The 20,427-nt window shown below is 40.3% G+C and overlaps 1 protein-coding gene across 1 annotated transcript in view; it reads left to right on the top strand.

The window, feature by feature from the left end:
• Positions 1 to 455: 455 nt before the first annotated feature.
• COMMD1 (copper metabolism domain containing 1) overlaps positions 456 to 20,427 on the top strand; it is a gene marked incomplete at both ends in the record, with an annotated part of 146,094 nt that continues 126,122 nt past the window's right edge. The window contains one exon of the mRNA XM_084234711.1: positions 456 to 632. Within this exon, the coding sequence (XP_084090837.1) occupies positions 456 to 632 (177 nt within the window). The remainder of the gene's footprint in view (positions 633 to 20,427) is intronic.

Raw genomic sequence — 20,427 nt, 5'->3', positions numbered from 1 at the left:
CCCCACTTCTGGCGTGTACCCCAGTTCTTGTATGCATCTATCAAGACAATTAACAATCCAGCAAACCGCGGATTGTTAAATTTTCTTGGACAAACTATGCATGGGTATGAATTAGGCAGAGATTAGATCTGAGTGGAAGATCCAGAAGTAAACTCCCACTCTTATAAGGATGCTACCCCATCCCAAACCATTTCCACCAAATGATCTTTACTTTGAGTGGGTCTAGAGTGATGAAGGAATTTGGCGGAAGCCAATTGCCTGGAACTGGACGGCTACTTCTATGGTGGCAACCTAAAGGAATGGGTTTTGCAATGCAAACCTGGGCGTTGCCAACCCCGATCCCTGATGGAATCCGCTCCCATTTTTCCTGCGCGCCTTTTTTCAAGCTGTTTAGGCCCATCTCGGCCGCCGTGGCCGGCCACGCTCAGCTGTTGGGGGCGGAGCCTCCGCTGACCATGGCGGGCGAGCTCGAGGGCTGCAAGTCTTTGAGCGGGCTGCTAAGCGGCTTGGCCCAGGACGCTTTCCACGGGCACGCGGGCATCACGGAGGAGCTGCTGAGGAGCCAGCTCTATCCGGAAGTTCCACTCGAGGAATTCCGACCCTTTCTGGCGAAGATGAGGGGGATTCTTAAGGTACCTCTCTTCCTGCATCCTCGCTGGAACCCAACACTTTCCTTGCACTTTTCAGACTCCTGTCACTAGAAACTGAGGCCACTTTCCTAAGACAGACCTCTTTTCCAGGGGCTCCACATTCTGCTCCTTTAGATCTGGGGTGCTTGCTCGGCCGCCTCTTCCTTTCCCCCACCTTCTCACTTTCTTAAGGGTGACTCCTTCCTCTTAAGCTCCCGGTCCCCCTGTGTTGGTAACCGACCCTCATGGCAGAGGACCCGATTTTGTTCTCTAGACATTTCTCTGTTGTTATGTAGGTAACCGCTTGGATGTGTCTCGGCAGGTCTGCGTGTTCCGTACTCTTAAAATTAAGGTCAGATGCTTTCCGGGGTCGTCAAAGTGGGGCGTGTTAAAAGTGAGCCATTGCATGTATGCCCGCGGATGCCGGTGGATTAGCCGGCGAGACCCTTGTCAAATATATCTTAAGTCAAAATATAGGCCACTCTGGCCCACAGAAATGTGGTGAGAACCAAACATAAAATTTCTAGTGCCACACTAAAAAAAGGTGAAATTAATTCAATTTTAACCCAGTGTATGCAAAGTGTTATCTCCTAACATGTAATTAGTACACAAAGCATTAATTAGATATTTGATTTTTTTTTTACTGGATCTTTGAAATTTGATGTGTAATAACACCTATAGCACATATCAGTTTGGACTCGCCAAATTTCAAGTGCTCATTGATCACATGTGAATGGAGGCTACCATATCGAGCAACACTGGTTTAGACTAAGAAGTAGTTATAGGAATGAATCTAGTGCCAAAGAGTACTCTAGAGAGAGACTGTAAAACTAATGATCAATTTTGTGGTCTTCCTGTGTCAAAGGAATTCTACTAGATCTTTTATACTGTACTAATTTTTTTCTTTTAAGGATTTGTTTATACATACAAGAACTGGGGTTCAGGCCAGAGGTGTGTGGGGTGAGAGGATTCACCGGGACAGAGTGGGGAGCAGAACAGGCAGAAATACACTGCTAAGGGGAGCAGTGGGGTGAAACAGGAGAGGTCAGCTGGGCCATGTGGGTTAGCTTCGCCATGTGGGTGAAACAGGAGAGGTCAGCTGTGCCATGTAGCTCCCTGGCTGGGGATTGAACTCCCTGGCAATTGCATGATAGGATTGTGTCATTAATCCTTGCACCACCAGAGAGACCCTACATTGTACTAATTTTTTTTTTCTTTTGCAAAAACTTTACATGGGGACATATAAGGAAATAGGCATAGGGAGTCTAAGCTGTTAGTTTGAAATCACTTTTTTCTAAAAAAAGATTTATTTATTTATGCATACAAAAGCTGGGGCACAGGCCAGAGATGTGGTGGGTGAGAGGATTCACCAGAGGCAGAATGGGGAACAGAACAGGTAGACCCACACAAATACACTGCTGAGGGGAGCAGCAGGTGAGACAGGAGAGTTCTGCTTCGCCATGTAGGTTTCTCTCTGGTGGGCCGGGGATCGAACTTGTGCTGCAGAGGCTGTGGATTGCTTCATAGTGCAGTACTTAACCCCTTGCGCCACCAGGGAGGCCCCTGAAATCACTTTAATTAAAGTCAATGTTGAAATTTCAACATTGCTCTTGTAGTGTTGGGAGGAAAATAGAATATTTGAGGGTATCTAGAAACACAGCCTCTACACAGCCAGTTGGTCTGAGGTACCAAGGGAGAAAGAAAGGATTGAAACTGTGGCTCAAGATGACATCTAATTCCAGTCTTTATTTACCTTATAAGCAACTCTGAGGAGTAGTCATCTTTGAATTCTTATGGAATTATAAAAACCAAACATGATTTTTAAACATAAGTCCTTGAACTGAGAAAAGTAATCATCTGCAATAAAAGAGTATGGTGCAAGAGTGCTATAGTATTTGGAAACAGAGGTCTGAGAAAGCTGCAAAAAAGAGGTATTGTTTCTTTCTGGCAGGGGTCTTGGAAATGCCAATTTTTTGCTGCTCCTAGGGAAAGTTTAGATTGTTTTAGACTGAAATGAGGGACATCCACATAGGTTAAAAAATTAGTGGGGGTGAGACAGGAAAATGTAGAGCAGGTTTGGTAAATGGTGAATAGTTGAATTTGACCATTGCTTGGCAGCACCCAATACAGAGTACTGGTGAAGGAGTCAAGAAAAAGTAAAACCTTTTATTTCTGCTAATCTTTATTCCTGTTCCTTTTTTTAAAAAGAGATATTTATGCATACAAGAGCTGGGGTGCAGGCCAGAGATGCCTGGAGAGGGGGTGTTTGTGTGAGAGGATTCAGCAGAGACAGAGTGGGGAGCAGAACAGGCAGATGTACTGAAATACACTGCTGAGGGGAGCAGTGGGTGAGACGGGAGAGGAGAACACTGTGTGTCACCTCCCTGGTGGGGGATTGAACTCAGTGCTGCAGTGGCTGCTGATAGCTTAATAGTACTACACCACCCTTTGCGCCACCACGGAGGCCCTATTCCTGCTCTTAAGTAGGGTCTAAGATTTTTTTTTTATTGTGGTAAAATATAGAAAGTATAAAATTTGTCATCTGAACCATTTAAACATGTACAGTTTAGTGGTATTTAACACATTCATAATGTTGTGTATTTGTCCTCACCACCATCCTTACCTAAAATCTTCATCTTATACAACTGAAACTCTACCCATTATACAGAAACTCCCCATAACTTGCCTTGCCCCCACCCCCAAGCACCATCATTCTGTGTCTATGATTTGGACTACTTTAAGTATCTCATATAAGTAGATTCATAAAGTGTTTGTGGTTCTGTGACTGACTTATTTTACTCAGCATAATGTCTTCAAGGTTCATGCATATTGTTGTATAATTATATCAGAAATTCCTTCTTTTTTAAAGCTGAATGGTATCCCATTGTATGTATATGCCCCATTTGGCTTAACTGGTTATCTGTCATTGGACACTTGTTTTGTTTCCATGCTTTACATATTGTGAATTATGTTGCTATCAGCATGAATATACAGATACCTCTTTGATATCCTGCTTTCAGTTCTTTGTGGAATTACTGGATAATTTTTACTTTTTTCCTGCTATTTTTACTTTTTTCAACAATGTTTTTAATTTTTTGAGGAACCATCATACTGTTTTCCACTAGTATTCTTACTAAGTATGCATAGTGTTTCAACTTCTTCACATTCTAGTCAATCCTTGTTATTTTCTGTGTTCTTTAGTTACCATTCTAATGAGTATAAAGTGGACAGGAGCATTTTTACATATAGATGAGAATAGAGGTCAAAAAGGTTTTTTCATTTATCTTGTGGAGTCTCACAGTCTTTAATTCAACATGCAGTTTAGAAGAAAAGCAGTGAGGAAAGTACTAAAGAAAAAAAATGCAGCATTCTAAGGGCCTCCCTAGTGATGCAAGGGATTAAGACTCAGCACTATGAAGCTAGCCGGCAGCCACTGCATCAGGAGTTTGATCCCTGGCCAGGGAGGTGACCCATGTGGTGCAGCAGACCTCTCCTGACTTGCCCGCTGCTCCCCTCAACAGTGTATTTCAGTCAGTCTGCCTGTTCTGTTCCCTACTCTGTCTCTAGTGAATCCTCTCACCACCCCTGCACTCCCTGCACCCCTGGACTGTACCCTAGTTCTTGTATGTATAAATAAATAAATCTTAAAAAACATCTAGTTCTATGAAGAAAGTGAAAATGAAGAGGTATAGTGGGCAGGAGGAATAGGAAGGGGTGTGTAACTTCCAGCAGGGATTGGGCACTGGTACACATATTAACAGGCTCCTTATTGCTAGCTGTGTGCATTCATTCACAGCCTGTGTTTCAGGTTCAGGTGCTCTCTTAAGCTGTAACCTTTCCCTGTAAACTTCACACTGTTTGCCTAGGTGTGATGTACTGATAGCTGGCATTTGTACTGGTCCCTGTTTTCCACTTGGAATGAAACTCTACAACCCTGCTTGGTTGGAGCTTTTTTAGTTTTTTTTTTTTTAATTTTAATTTTTTTTAAACAATATTTATTTCCCCCCACCCCCTCAGGTTGAGTGCCCATAGATTTTCCTTCCCCAAGGCACCTGTGCACCATCACCACAGTCTCCTGCTCTCCTCCCTCCCTTCCTCTGATCCTTCTATCTCCTCCTCCTCTGCAATATGTCTCTGATTTGTAATTGTCTGTTTTTGCTTTGTTGTGTTTTGTACTGTTATTTTTTTTTACACGATATCTTATTTGGTTTCCCTGTATTCCTGCTATAAGTGAAACCCTCCAATATTTTTCTTTTTCTTTCTGGCTTATTTCACTGAGTATAATTCCTTCTAGCTCCATCCATGTTTCTGTGAATGGCATGAGTTTATCTTTTTGGATTGCTGAATAATATTCCATTGTGTATAAATATACCACATCTTCTTGATCCAGTCATCTATTTTTTGGCATTTGGGTTGATTCCAGGTTTTACCTATTGTAAATAGTGCTACAATAAACATTGGTGTACAGGTGTTCTTTTTTTTTTATAATAAATTTTATTTATTTATTTATTTTTTAGATAATTCAATATATAGTAGCATTTTTTCTTTCTTTTTTTTTTAAGATTTATTTTTATTTATTTATACATGCACTGGGTACAGTCAGAAGCGCGGGAGGGTGAGAGAATTCACCAGAGCCAGAGCGGGGAGCAGAGCAGGCAGAAGGACCGAAGTACACTGCTGAAGGGAGCAGCGGGCGGCAGGAGAGGTCTGCGCACCATGTGGGGCCCTCCTCCGGTGGCCGGGGAGCAGCCAGGGATCGAACTGGCGCTGCAGAGGCTGTGGGCAGCTTTGCAACCCAGCGCTCAACCGCTGCGCCACCGGGGAGGCCCAATAAATTTTATTTTTATATCCCCCATACATTTGCAACCCCCCCATTCTGACCCCAATCCCTCCCCTCCCGCCCCCCACCCCCCAAAAAGTGTCTCTAGTTCATAGTTTTTTGTTGATTTTGATTTTCACTTTCTCATAGTTATTCATTTTCCTGGTCCCTTATTTAAGTTTTCTAGATTCCTGCTATGAGTGAGACCATCCGGTATTTTTCTTTTTTCTTTCTGGCTTATTTCACTGAGCATGATCCCTTCCAGCGCCATCCATGTTGCTGCGAATTGCATGTGTTTATCTTTTTTGAATGCTGAGTAATATTCGATGGTATATATGTACCACATCTTCTTGATCCTGTCATCTATTTTTGGGCATTTGGGCTGTTTCCAAAGCTTAGCTATTGTAAATAGAGCTGCTATAAACATAGGGGTGCAGGTGCTCTTTTGAATCAATATTTTTGTGTCCTTTGGGTAGATCCCTAGCAGTGAAATAGCGGGGTCATATGGTAGCTCCATTTTTATTTTTTATTTATTCATTCATTCATTTTTTTTATTTTTGATGCAAGCACATATTTTTTTATTTTTCCCCATTTAAAAAAAATTATTTTTATATTCCCCATACAATTGCAATGCCCTTATTTTGACCCCAAACCCTCCTTTCCCCACCCCCCAACGCCCATAGAGTGTCTCTGGTTCATAGTTGTTTGTTGATTTTGATTTTCACTTTCTTATAGTTATTCTTTTTCCTGGTCCCTTATTCAAGTTTTCTAGATTCCTGCTATGAGTGAGACCATCCGGTATTTTTCTTTTTCTTTCTGGCTTATTTCGCTGAACATGATCCCTTCCACCACCATCCATGTTTCTGCAAAATTGCATGCGTTTATCTTTTTTGAATGCTGAGTAATATTCCATGGTGTATATGTACCACATCTTCTTCATCCAGTCATCTATTTTTGGGCATTTGGGTTGTTTCCAAAGCTTAGCTATTGTAAATAGTGCTGCTATAAACATAGGGGTGCAGGTGCTCTTTGGAATTGATGTTTCTGTGTCCTCTGGGTAAATACCTAGGAGTGGAATTGCTGGATCATATGGAAGCTCTATGTTTAGTAGGTCCAGAAATCTCCACACAGCTCTCCATAGTGGTTGGGCCAGTTTGCACTCCCACCAACAGTGCAGGAGAGGTCCTTTTTCTCCACAACCTCGGCAACATTTGTTGTTGCTAGTTTCTTTATTTTTTCTTTATTTTTTCTTTATTTTTATTTATTTATTTATTTATACAAGCACTGGGTACAGTCAGAAGTGCGGGAGGGTGAGAGAATTCACCAGAGCCAGAGTGGGGAGCAGAGCAGGCTGAAGGACTGAAGTATACTGCTGAGGGGAGCAGCGGGCGGCAGGAGAGGTCTGCGCCCATGTGGGACCCTCCTCCAGTGGCCAAGGAGCAGCCAGGGATCCAACCGGTGCCACAGAGGCTGCAGGCAGCTTCGCAACCCAGCGCTCAACCGCTGCGCCACCGGGGAGGCCCTGTTGCTAGTTTTTTTAATATGTGCCATTCTCACTGGTGTATTTGCATTTCCCTGATTACAAGTGATGTTGAACATTTTTTCATATGTTGGCCATTTGCATTTCCTCTTTAGAGAAGTTTCTTTTTAGTTCTTCTGCCCATTTTTTGACTGGATTATTTACTTTGTTTTTGTTGAGTCTCATCAGCTCTTCGTAGATTTTTGTGATCAGTCCTTTATCATTAGTGTTGGTTGCAAAAATGTTCTCCCAGTTGGTGGGGTTTCTCTTTGTTTGGGTTATTGTCTCTTGCTGTGCAGAAGCTCTTTAATTTGATGTAGTCCCAGCTGTTGATCTTTGCCTTCACTATCACTGCTTTGGGTGATGTGTCTGTAAAGATGTCTTTGATGTGCATATCATGTAGTGTTTCGCCTATATTTCCTTCTATGTATTTTATGGTTTCAGGTCTTATGTCTAGTTCTTTAATCCATTTTGAGTTGGTTTTTGTGTATGGTGTGAGGTAGTAAGTAGTCAAGCTTCATTCTTTTGCATGTAGCGACCCAGTTTTCCCAGCACCATTTATTGAACAAACTTTCTTTGCTCCAATCATAGTCTTTGCTCCTTTGTCAAAGATTAGTTGACCATCGATCTGTGGGTTTATTTCTGGATTTTCTATTCGATTCCATTGGTCTGTGTGTCTGTTCTTGTTCCAATACCATGCAGTTTTGATGATTATGGCTTTGTAGTATAGTTTGAAATCTGGGAGTGTGATGCCTCCATTCCCTTCTTTTTTTTTTCAGGAGAGCTTTGGCTATTCGGGGTTTTTGGTGATTCCATATGAATTTCATCAATAATTGTTCTATTTCTTTGAAGAATAACATTGAAATTTTTATTGGAATAGCATTGAATCTGTATATTGCTTTTGGTAGGATGGCCATTTTAATAATGTTTATTCTTCCAATCCATGAGCAGGGGATGTCTTTCCATTTCTTTGTGTCTTCTTCTATTTCTTTTGACAGTGTTTTATAGTTTTCTTTGCATAGGTCCTTTACCTCTTTTGTTAGATTTATTCCCAAGTATTTGATTTTTTTTGTTTTGATAATAAAAGAGATGGTTCTTTTGATTTCTTCTTCAGATTTATTGTTTGTGTGTAGGAAGGCTACTGACTTTTGCATGTTGATTATGTATCCTGACACTTTACTGAACTGATTGATGAGTTTAATTAGTTTTTCTGTGGAGTTTTTGGGGTTCTCTATGTATATTATCATATCATCTGCAAATAGTGATAGTTTGACTTCTTCTTTTCCTATTTGGATTCCTTGTATGTCTTTTGTCTTATTGCTGTGGCTAGGACTTCCAGTATTATATTGAAAAGCAGTGGTGAGAGTGGACATCCTTGTCTTGTTCCAGATCTTAGTGGAAATGCTTTCAGCTTTTCACCATTGAGAATGATACTGGTTGTTGGCTTGTCATATATGGCCTTTATGATGTTGAGGTATTTTCCTTGTATCCCAAGGAACTTTTATCCCAAGGGCTTTTATCATGAAATGGTGTTGCACTTTGTCGAAAGCTTTCTTGGCATCTATTGATATTATCACATGGTTTTTATATTTCTTTTTGTTGATGTGTTGGATAACGTTGATTGATTTTCGGATGTAGAACTATTCTTGGGTCCCTGGCATGAATCCTACTTGGACGTGGTGAATTATCTTATGGATACATTGTTGGATCTCATAACTAAAATTTTATTGAGGATTTTTGCATCAGTGTTCATTAGGGAGATTGGCCTGTAGTTTTCCTTTTTTGTGTTGTCCTTGTTCGGTTGTGGTATTAGTGTAATGTTGGCTTCATAGAACGTGTTTGGTATTATCCCTTCCTTCTCAATTTTTTGGAAGAGTTTGTGAAGGATAGGCACTAATTCATTTCTGAATCTTTGGTAGAATTCATTTGTGAATCCATCAGGTCCTGGGCTTTTGTTTTTGGGAAGGTTTTTGATTACCATTTCAATTTCGCTGCTTGTAATTGGTCTGTTTAGGTGTTCTATTTCTTTATCTAGCTTTGGGTGATTGTAGAGTTGTAGGAATTTGTCCATCTCCTCTAGATTGTTGAACTTGTTTCCATATAACTGTTCATTGTAGTTACTGATTATTCTTTTGATTTCTGCTGTGTCCGTTGTGATTTCTCCTCTTTCCTTTATGATCCTGTTTATTTGTGCTTTCTCCCTTTTTTTCCGTTGTGAGCCTGGCTAGGGGTTTGTCTATTTTATTGATTTTTTCAAAGAACCAGCTCTTAGTTTCATTGATCTTTTGGATTGTTTTTTTAGTTTTGATTTCATTTATTTCTGCTTTGGTTTTTATTATTTCTTTTCTTCTACTGGTTTTGGGGTTTTTTTGTTCTTCTTTTTCTAGATCTTTGAGCTTCAAGATTAGGTTGTTTCTTTGAGTTCTTTCTTGTTTCTTGATGTGAGCCTCTATTGCTATATATTTTCCTCTTATTACTGCTTTTTCTGCATCCCATACATTTAGGAAATTGGCATTCTCCTTGTCATTCAATTCAAAGAATTTTTAATTTCTTCTTTGATCTCCTCATTAGTCTAGTGGTCTCCAGTAGTGTAGTTTTCAATCTCCATGAGGTAGGAGATTCCTTGCCTTCTTTTTATGGTTTATTTCTAGTTTGATGCCTTCATGGTTAGAAAAGATGGTTGGTATGATTTCAATCTTGGTGTATCTGTTGATGTTTGTCTTGTGTCCCAGTATGTGATCGATCCTGGAGAATGATCCGTGTGCACTTGAGAAAAATGTGTACTCCGTTTTTTGGGTTTAGTGTTCTATAGATGTCTGTTAAGCCCAAGCGCTCTAGATCCTTATTTAGAGCTTTAGTGTCTTTACTTATTTTTTGTCTTGTTGATCTATTCATTGTTGATAGTGGTGTTTTGAAGTCTCCCACTAGGTATGTGTTTTCTCTGATGTCTGTTTTCAAAGATGACAATAGTTGTCTGATATATTTTGGTGCTCCTTCATTTGGTGAGTATATGTCAATGAGTGTTATTTCTTCTTAAAGTATTGTCCCCTTGATCATGATGTAGTGACCTTTGGGGTCTCTTTTTATCTTTTTCAGTTTGAAATCTGTTTTATCTGACATAAATATAGCTGGTCCTGCTTTCTTTTTTGGTCCATTTGCTTGTAGGATTGTTTTCCATCATTTAACTTTGAGTCTATTTCTATCTTTTGTAGCTACATGTGTTTCCTGCAGATAGCAAAAGGTTGGGTTTTGTCTCTTAATCCAGCCAGCGACTCTGTGTCTTTTTATTGAAGAGTTTAGTCCATTTACATTTAGAGTTAATATTGATATGTTAGCATCTGTATTTGCCATTGTGTTTGTCTTTCCTTTGATTTTATTTATTCTTTTAATAACTTTTTTTAATTTTGCCTTCTTTCGTTGTTATTTGTCCCTCTGAGTTTCTGGCTTTAGGACTCCTTGTAGTATTTTTTGGAGTGGGGGTTTAGTCGTAATGAAATTCCAGAGTTTCTGTTTGTCTGGGAAGGTCCTTATTCTTTCTTCATAGAGGAAGGAGAGCTTTGTGGGATAGAGTATTCTTGGTTGGCATCTGTTTTCTTGGAGTCTGTTGACTATGTCCCTCCTTTCTCTCCTTGCCCGTAGTGTTTCTTTGGAGAAGTCTGATGTCAGTCTGATAGGTTTTCCTTTGAATGTTATTTGTTTCTTCCCTCTTGTCAACTTCATTATTTTTTCCTTGTCTGGGATTCTTGGGAGCTTTACTATTATGTGTCTTGCTGTATTTTTCCTTTTGTCATGGAAGTTTGGTGTTCTTCTTGCTTCTTATATGTCTATTTTCAGCTCCTTCTTCATGTTTGGGAAGTTATCTTCAATTATTTCCTTGAATATTTTCTCTGTTCCTACATCTCTGTCCTCTCCTTGTGGGATTCCTATAACTCTTATATTTCTTTTCCTCATGGAGTCAGAGAGTTCCCGAAGTCTTTCTTCGGTCTTTTTCCTTCGTACTTCTTTTTCCTTTTCTGTTTTGGTTCTTTTTATTTCTGTGTCTTCAAGAGTACTTATTCGTTCTTCCATTTCATCTATTCTGCTTTTCATTGCTTTTCATTGCGCTAAAGAGTTCTTTAGCGCCTCCATGAATTCTTTGATCTCCTGCATTTCTTTTACTTCCCTCTTTAGGGACTAAATTTTATTTTTCTGATTGTTGATTATTTTTCCCTTATCATTGTTTTCCTTTATGACTTCTGTCAGTTTTTTAATCACTGCCATTTTAAATTCTCTTTCTAAAAGGCTCAGAAGTTCTTCCAAGTTACTGTCGTTGCATTCTGGTGGGTGGTTTTCTCTTTGTGGTGTGCCTTTTTCCTGAGTAGTTGCTGGGTTGCATGTAATTTTTCTACTCCCTACTGCCTGTTTTCTAATTTGCGTATGCATTGGGACACTGTGTTGCTGATACTGGCCGGCATCTTGTTGGTGTGTTCTTTGTGGGGTTTGGAAACTGGCGGTCTAAATTAGTCAAATACTGTTATGCCAGAAGTCTAGTGAGGCAGTGGTACTGTGAGTATGTTAATTGTCGCTGTCACAGAATACTTCCTCCTTCTGTGTTTAATTACAAAGGTGTGTCTTGAAGTCCCACAAACTTCCCTGGAGGTGGGGCAGCTGGATTGCACTCTGGGTTCCAAATCACTGGATCCCCCTCTGGACTCCAACTTCCTGCCAGGCGGGACCAGGCTTGTGGGGGCCTTCAGCTCTCTTCTGACTGCACAGGGAACCTTCTGCCAGTTTCAAGCAGTTTTACTGAAGAAAGCTCCTTGTTCTAAAATGGCGATATGGAGAGGCACTCTCCTGAGCGCCCGGTCTGCCCAGGCCCTGGGTGCGCTCTCCCCCTCTGGGCTCAGACTGCTGGCCAGAAGGGGCCTGGCGTGGGCAAACTTCCCAGCTCACGTCTGGCTCCTCCGGGAGTCTTTTGCCGGTTTCAAGCAGTCTTTACTGAAGAAAGGTCCCTGTTCTAGAATGGCGATGGAGGGACACCCTCCCCTGTGCGCCCAGTGTGCCCTGGCCGTGGGTGCTTGCTCCCTCTCTGGGCTTGGTAGCTCCATTTTCAGTAGACTGGGGAACCTCCAGACAGCTTTCCATAGTAGTTGGACCAGTTTGCATTCCCAACAGCAATGTAGGAGAGTTCCTTTTTCACCAAATCCTCATCAACATTTGTTGTTGCTTGTTTTTTTTTTTTTTTTTGATATGAAGAGCTTTTCTAGTTTTGGTGTTTTTCACAGAAGGGTAAAACTTTCATCTATTTGTAGATACATGAAACTGACCTTTTAGTTAAGTTTTATTTTGATACTTTCCACTGACCAATGAAATAAATGAACTTAGAGTGGTGTGTTTGTAACAGTGTGGTCCCCAGGAAAGGGGGAGATTCCAGGTTCCCTGCCCCACCCAAGGGAGTTTGGAGCTGAGCAGGGAGCACCTCTCCCTGCCCTGTAACATGTTTAGTTAGTGAGATGACTTGTTGTATAAATACTCTGCCATTGTTCTAATTTTTTTGCTCGCATTTGTAATTTCAGCTTCATATGCTTTTGTATACTCTCTATATCTTGTTCCTGCGGTTGACTCTGGGAGTGTGATCCTTGATTCCAATTTACTAGAGAATTTTCTACACTTGTGTTTTTTGTATTCATTACTCCTCTCTGTTTGGTGATGAATTTTTAATTTCCTCACTGAAATTTCATATTAGACAAAATTTTAATGAAAATTTGCATTTTTGTCTTTTGTTCTGTTGTAGTCAGTTCTGTCAGTCAAAAGTTAATTTATCTGTTTCTCTTTCCCTCTATAATTTGACTTAAAATAATTTTAGATCCCATTTTAGAAGTCTGGTAACACATGCAGTAACTTATGGATTGGTCTTATTTCACTCCAGTCTCCTACAGCCTATTTTCAGCACAACTACCAGTGAGCCTCCCCCCTCTTCCCCTTGACTTTACTGAGCTATAATTGACAAATAAAAGAATAAGTTATGTTTTTTAAACGTACCTCAGATCTCCTTATTCTTCTGCTTTCAACTACCCCATATAGCCATGGCTTTACATAAAACCAAAAGGTGTAATACTATAAACAAGTATCAACATATTTGCCCATGGGATGAATCTGGCCTGCTATCCGTTTTTAGACATAAAGTCTCATTGGAACTTGACCATATACTCATTCATTTACATCTTGTCTATGGCTGCTTTCATGATAAAGTAACAGAGTTGAGTCATTATAACAGAGATCCTGTAGCCTTCAAAGTCTAAAGTACTATATGAGCCTTTGCAGCAAACTATTTTTTTTTTTATTGATCACATTTAATTTTTTTTCTTTAAGATTTATTTATTTACACAAGCACTGGATACAGTCAGAAGTGTGGGAGGTTGAGAGAATTCACCAGAGCCAGAGCGGGGAACAGAACAGAGCAGAAGGACCTAAGTACGCTGCTGAGGGGAGCAGCGGGCAGCAGGAGAGGTCTGCGCGCCATGTGGGACCCTCGCCCAGCGGCCGGGGATCGAACTGGCGCTGCAGAGGCTGCGGGCAGCTTCGCAGCCCAGCACTCAACCGCTGTGCCACCAGGGAAGGCCCTTTGCAGCAAACTATTAATGTGTTCTTAGACATAGATTAGAATTAGAATTTGGATTTTTTCCATATTCATAGGATGTAAAATTTTATCTTTTTAAATATAATATAAAATTTAATGTTAGTAGCTTTTAAATTAAGTAAAAACTATTGCAAAAAACTGGTTTAAATTTATGTAAGAAAATAACATTGGTAACATAATATTGAGATTTATAATAATAAAAGACTATAAAAATTATTTGTATTTTAAATACTTGGTCCTGTCTCTCCTCTTGAAGCTATGAAAATGTGTAATTTGTTTAAGAATTAGATTGACTGGAAAGGAAAAACCTGTGGTAATAATAGTTTTGTATATCTTGTAGTAGAGGTATGTCTGGAGGATGCTGGACTTAATTTAATTTTTCTGTTTTGTAAACATTTAAATACTTGTATGTTCTTCCTTGTTAATTTTTATTATAAGCTTTATTTAACTTCATTAAATGAATAAGTTTGAGACATGAGAACACACACAATACATCTGCTTCAATAGCCAGAATTAATATTTTTGTGCCTTTATTCCTCCCATAGATCTTTATTAAGCATATTAATTACATTCCATGCGCTGTGTTTGGGATACAGCAGTAAACATCACAGCTTTAGTCCTTGCTCTTGTGGGCTATATAGATCCTGGAAATAAAAATGCTAGGCTAATGATTGCAGGTATTTTGAAAAGATAACTAGAGAGTTCTGTAGGCCAACTTAAGTAAATTATACACAGTTTATAGTAGTTCTTAGCTCATTCTACAACATGAACAAAGAAAGAGAAGAAGAGGGAGAAAAGATGACCTATGTATTAGGTATAATGGACTGAAAGGAAAAGATAGAAGCAGCACAGAAATTACCTTAGTTGTCTACCCCTGATTTCAAGAAAAAGGTTTCTCATGATTATGGCTGACTAAAGTCAGGATGTCTTTTCTGGATAAGGATTAACTGCTCTGGGATCTCATTTTAAGTTTCTTGACTTGATCTTTGGCGGCAGGTTGGCTGTCAAAGTATCACCTAAGGGCATCCCTGGTGGCACAGGGGGTTAAGATGCAATCTATGAAGCTATCCGCAGCCTCTGCAGCACGAGTTCGAGCAAGGAGCCTGCCAGGGAGCAACCCCTATGGCACAGCAGACCTCTCCTCACTCGCCCCACTGCTCCCCTCAGCAGTGTACTTTGGTCAATCTCCCTGTTCTGTTCCCCACTCTGTCTCTGGTGAATCCTCTTACCACCCTCATCTCTGGCCTGTACCCCAGCTCCTGTATGTATAAATAAAAAAAATCTTAAAAAAAACAACAACAAAGTATCACCTGAACAGACAAGATGTACACTGGTAGCTCCATTTTCTTACCAGGGCTCATCTCATTTACTGTGTCTCTTCTATCCTGAAGCATGTTCTCAGGTAGTTCTTTAATAGAGGATGTATGAGTGGCAACCTCTCCCTCCCTTTCTTCCTCCCTCTTCCTCCCCTCATTTCCCTTCCTTTCTATATAACAACACTCTAAATGATTTAGGGGAATAGGTGCACACCTCAGATTTGTGTTACCATACCACCCCCAATTTTTTTCTTTTTAAGTCTTAAAATATTTTTTTCTTTTGTTAGAATTAATTGCTAGTTGACTGACAGTATATTTCTGGGTTGTTGACTCACAATTTTGAAGGCATTGTTTTATTGTATGTGACTTGTATTTTTCTCTGTCTGGAAGCTTTTAGGATTTTCTTTTTTTTTTTTTTTTTAAAGATTGATTTATTTAGGGCCTCCCTGGTGGCGCAAGGGGTTAAGCACTGCACCATGAAGCAATCCACAGCCTCTGCAGCATGAGTTTGAGCCCCGGCTGGCCAGGTTGCTACTCATATGGTGCAGCAGACCTCTCCTGTCTCGCCCGCTGCTCCCCTCAGCCGTGTACTTTGGTCAATCTGCCTGTTCTGTTGCCCTCCCTGTCTCTGGTGAATCCTCTCACCACCCACATCTCTGCCCTGTACCCCAGCTCTTGTATGCATAAATAAATCTTTAAAAAAATAGAAGCGTGCCCTGAAGCCTTGCAGGCGCTTTGGTTCTTATCATCAATCAGCTCGTTCTACTCTCATGAACTATTTGATTGATGGGGGGGGGGAAGGATACACCAATTCCCACACATGTTCTCCCATTTTGCACTGGTTTTACGCTTAAAAAAATATTTATGCATACAAGAACTGGGGTACAGTCCAGAGGTATGGGGCACGGGTTGAGAGGATTCACCAGAGACAGAGTAGGGAACAGAACAGGCGGATTTACTGAAATGCACTGCTGAGGGGAGCAGCGGGCGAGACAGGAGAGGTCTGCTGCGCCATGTTGGTAGCTCCCTGGCTGGGGATTGAACTCATGCTGCAGTGGCTGCGGATAGCTTCATAGGTTGCCTCTTAACCCCTTGTGCCACCAGGGAGGCCCTAGGATTTTCTTTTTATCCTTTACTTCCTTAAATGTCATTGATCTATGACTTTCATTCCATTATTTGGACCAATTTGGATACTTTCTATCTGGGAACTCATGACCTTTAGTTCTGGGAAAAGTTGCATTAGTATTTTGATTACTTTTTAAACTTGACCTTAGCCAAAAGTCTGAGAAGTGATACTTTGATTACTTTTTTATCTCCTTCCCCTCTGTTCTTACTAGTACTCTGATTTTTCAAGTGTCAGAATTTCTAGACTGAATCCTGAAATTTTGTTTTCTCCATTTTCCATTTCTTTGTTTTTTTCTTCTACTTTTTGATATATTTCCTCAACTTTATCTTTTAGCCTACTAAAATGAATTTTTCATTTGGTATTGTTTTTAAGTTTCAAGAGTGTCCTTTCCACATGGACCTTGTGAATGTTTAATCAGTTTATATAAGTAAAATTATTTTCCTTGACCCTCTAGATTCCCTGACTGCGTCTGAAAATTAAACTGACAGACAGAGTAAAGGGGAGAAAAACTTACATATTTGTTTAATATACGTTTTATGTGACATGGGAGCTTTCATAAGAAAATGAGAGCCTAGGGCTTCCCCTGGTGACTCAGCAGTTGAGCGCTGGACTGTGAAGCTGCCGCAGCCTCTGCAGTGCCGGTTTGATCCCTGGCCACTGGCGAGGGTCCCACATGGCGTGTAGACCTCTCCTGCAGCCTGCTGCTCCCCTCAGCAGTGTACTTTGGTCCTTCTGCCTGTTCTGCTTCCCGCTCTGGCCCTGGTGAATCCTCTTACCCTCCCGCACTTCTGACTCTACCCAGTGCTTGTATGAATAAATAAATAAATCTTTAAAAAAAATTTAATTTAATTAAAAAAAAAAAGAAAATGAGCGCCTAAAGGGACTTAGACTTGAGATTTTGTGCTAGGTTTGATGACTGTCATAGATAGTCATAGAGGAATAATAGAGGAATATAATTGGTGAAAGAGTATGAGATATTTGTAATAAACTGGGGGAAATTTAGCAAGGAATATTTGTAGAGATCTTGTTGTCCTTGTCCTTCTGTCTTATAAGATAAGGTTGATCCTTTTATCTCAGTATAGGGAGAGCATGTCTGACCTGTTTCTGGGGAGAATGTGGTGGGGAACTCAGAGTGACCTTCCTGCTCTGCTGTTTTCTCTAACTCCTTTAGCTTAAAATATTCAGTATGGCATTGTGCCATATTTTGGGGTAGTATCTTGAATGCCATAAATCTCTTCTCTCTTCTTTAATGCATATGGGGCAGCACACATGCATACTATTCAGCATTTCATTTTTTCAAAAATTTATCTTGACTTTGATTTTGAATGCTATTCTTCAGTATTTGGAATCTAGTACTATTGATTTGTAGCCTTTTTCTAGAGGTGTTTGGCAAACACATTGCTAAGATGTTTTGAAGGTTGGCTTTAAGTAGAAGAGGTTAAATTCCTGCAGGAGGATATCTGCTTAATTTTTTTAATATTCTAGTAATTAAATGTTTTGCATACTATGTTTATTAATTTAAAACAGTAATTTGATTCAAGTTTCCAAAGAACCTGTAAAATTTTGTGGAAAGCATTCCCAGTAAAAACAGATGCTTAATAATACATTTGATATCAAACTTACATAATTCCTTGAGTTGATTGCCTGTTGATGGTTTTTGTTTATTGTGAAAGAATAGTATTATTAGTTTCTGTATTGAGATTATCTTATGAAAAGTATCTAGGACCTATCCTGTGAAAAAACCAGAATGCTTTTTGAATTTAATTTTGAGATTTCTTATCTTTGCAATAGAATTTTTGCATTTATTGTGTAATACAGAAAGATTTTACTGTATGTTATCTTTTAATCTATCACTGGTCTCTTCAGAAATAAAGAAAAATATGTGAGCCGTATTGCTTTTATACTTGAGTCAGTTTAAGAATGAACTTCATCCTTTTAAATGCAAAAAATGGATGCAAAATATCCGGTTTGGATTTGAAGCTATGAATAGAAGAGACTGAAAACAGTTGACTTACTCTTGTTACACTGTCAGGATTGTTTTGTCTTCTGTCTACATTCTTTTAATTATAAGCAGTAATTCAGTTTTTCTACTATAGGTGGCAGTAGAATATTGGTTTGTACTACACTGTTAAGATAGGCTGAAAGCAACATAATATACAAATTATTTTTCTTGAATGTTCTAGTTCAGAAAATGCTCAAAATTTGCCTGTTGGACAATAAAAATTTCTTATCCAAAAGAAATGTGTTCTGAATATTTGGTTTGATATTTTGAATTTAGAAATAGCATGTTATGGGCCTCCCTGGTGGCGCAGCGTTTGAACACTGGGTTGTGAAGCTGCCCGTGGCCTCTGTGGCGCCGGTTCGATCCCCGGCTGCTCCCCGGCCACCGGAGGAGGGTCCCACATGGCACGCAGACCTCTCCTGCCGCCCGCTGCTCCCCTCAGCAGTGTACCTCGGTCCTTCTGCCTGCTCTGCTCCCCGCTCTGGCTCTGGTGAATTCTCTCACCCTCCCGCACTTCTGACTGTACCCAGTGCATGTATAAACAAAACAAACAAACAGACAAATAAATAAATAAAACATGCCTCTATTAAAAAAAAAAGAAATAGCATGTTATAGAAAATTTAAAGCTCTTTAAACAGATTCCTTTTGTGTAGTTAAGGGTTGACAAGCAATTGCTTGATGTTATTTTTTTATGCCACTGGACATCACATGATACAGTAACAATTGCAGATTACCAGCTGGAGTTTACCTATTTTAATAGGCCCAAATGACATGAAATGAGGTGTTTGGTTTTTTTTTAATTTTTTTAAAAATTTATTTATTTATACAAGCACTGGGTACAGTCAGAAGCGCGGGAGGGTGAGAGAATTCACCAGAGCCAGAGCAAGGAACAGAACAGGCAGACTGACGAAGTACACTGCTGAGGGAAGCAGCGGGCGGCAGGAGAGGTCTGCACCCCATGTGGGACCCTCACCGGTGGCCAGGGATCGAACCAGCGCTGCAGGGGCTGTGGGCAGCTTCGCAGCCCAGTGCTCAACCGCTGCGCCACCAGGGGAGGCCCTAAATGAGGTGTTTTTTAAGTTATTTTTCTTCTTTCTTCCTTTAGGTCAAAACTCAAATTAATTGAAGGTCTATTCTTGTTTCTTCTTTTCTCAGAGCAGCTATTCTGGGTCTGAAAACTTGATGTAGGTGAAGGACATCCTTGGTAGGGAGATTTTAAGGAAAATCTTTCTTTAACTTAACAATCAAGTATTTATTGAGTCCCTAAAGTGCTGTGTCCTGTTCTATACACAGTCCCTATCTTCAGGAATCCTGTATTATATGATAAATGTAGGAAGTGTAGAGAGGATCCTTTTTTAAACTACAGAAATGAGAAAAATTGAGGGTTTTTTTTATTTCTTAGTAAAATAGTAAAATTGGACTTGCTTCGGCTTAAAATGTAATTTTTATAAATTTTGACCTCCATTGTGTCTCATCTTTAATAAGAATTTGTTTTTCAACTAATTTCTTTTTTTAAAAAGCCATATTATACTAAATTATACACATTTTGGTATTGTTTCCATTATATGTGCTTTGTATAGGATTAATTTTTAAAAAAGATTTATTTATTTGTAGAAGAACTGGGGGGTAGACCAGAGGTGTGTGAAGGGGACGAGGGCTTACCAGAGACAGAGTGGGGATCAGAACAGGCAGATTTACTGAAATATAGTGGTTAGGGGAGCAGCAGGCAAGACAGGAGAGGTCTGCTACTCCATATGTGGGTTCGCTCCCTGGCAGGGGATGGCACTCATGCTGTAGCAGTGATAGCACTGAGAATCCCTAGGCCACCAGGGAGGCCCCTATATTTATGATAAACTTTTTTTTTTTAAAGATTTATTTGTTTATTTATACAAGCACTGGGTACAGTCAGAGGTGCGGGAGGGTGGAGAGACTTCACCAGAGCCAGAGCAGGAAACAGAACAGACAGACTGATGAAATACACTGCTGAGGGGAGCAGGGGGCAGCAGGAGAAGTCTGCGTGCCACGTGGGACCCTCGCCCGTGGCTGGGGATCGAACCAGCACTGCAGAGGCTGCAGGCAGCTTTGCAACCCAGCGCTCAACCGCTGTGCCACTGGGGAGGCCCGTGATAAACTTTTTTTTAAAGATTTATTTTATTTAGGGCCTCCGTGGTGGCGCAAGGGGTTAAGTCTCAGCACTATGAAGTTATCTGCAGCCACTGCAGCAGGAGTTCCATCCTAGGCCAGGGAGCTAACCCACTTGGTGCAACAGACTTCTATCTTTCCAGCTGCTCCCTTAACAGTGTATTTCAGTCAATTTGCCTGTTCTGCTCCCCACTCTGTCTCTGGTGAATCCTCACACACACACACACCCACCCCCACCTCTGGCCTGTACCCCAC

Source organism: Talpa europaea (genome assembly GCF_964194135.1).
Source record: "Talpa europaea genome assembly, chromosome: 6".
NCBI classification, from domain to species: Eukaryota; Metazoa; Chordata; class Mammalia; order Eulipotyphla; family Talpidae; genus Talpa; species Talpa europaea.
The sequence above is the reverse complement of the archived record's forward strand: the minus strand, read 5'-3'. Positions and strand labels throughout refer to the sequence as shown.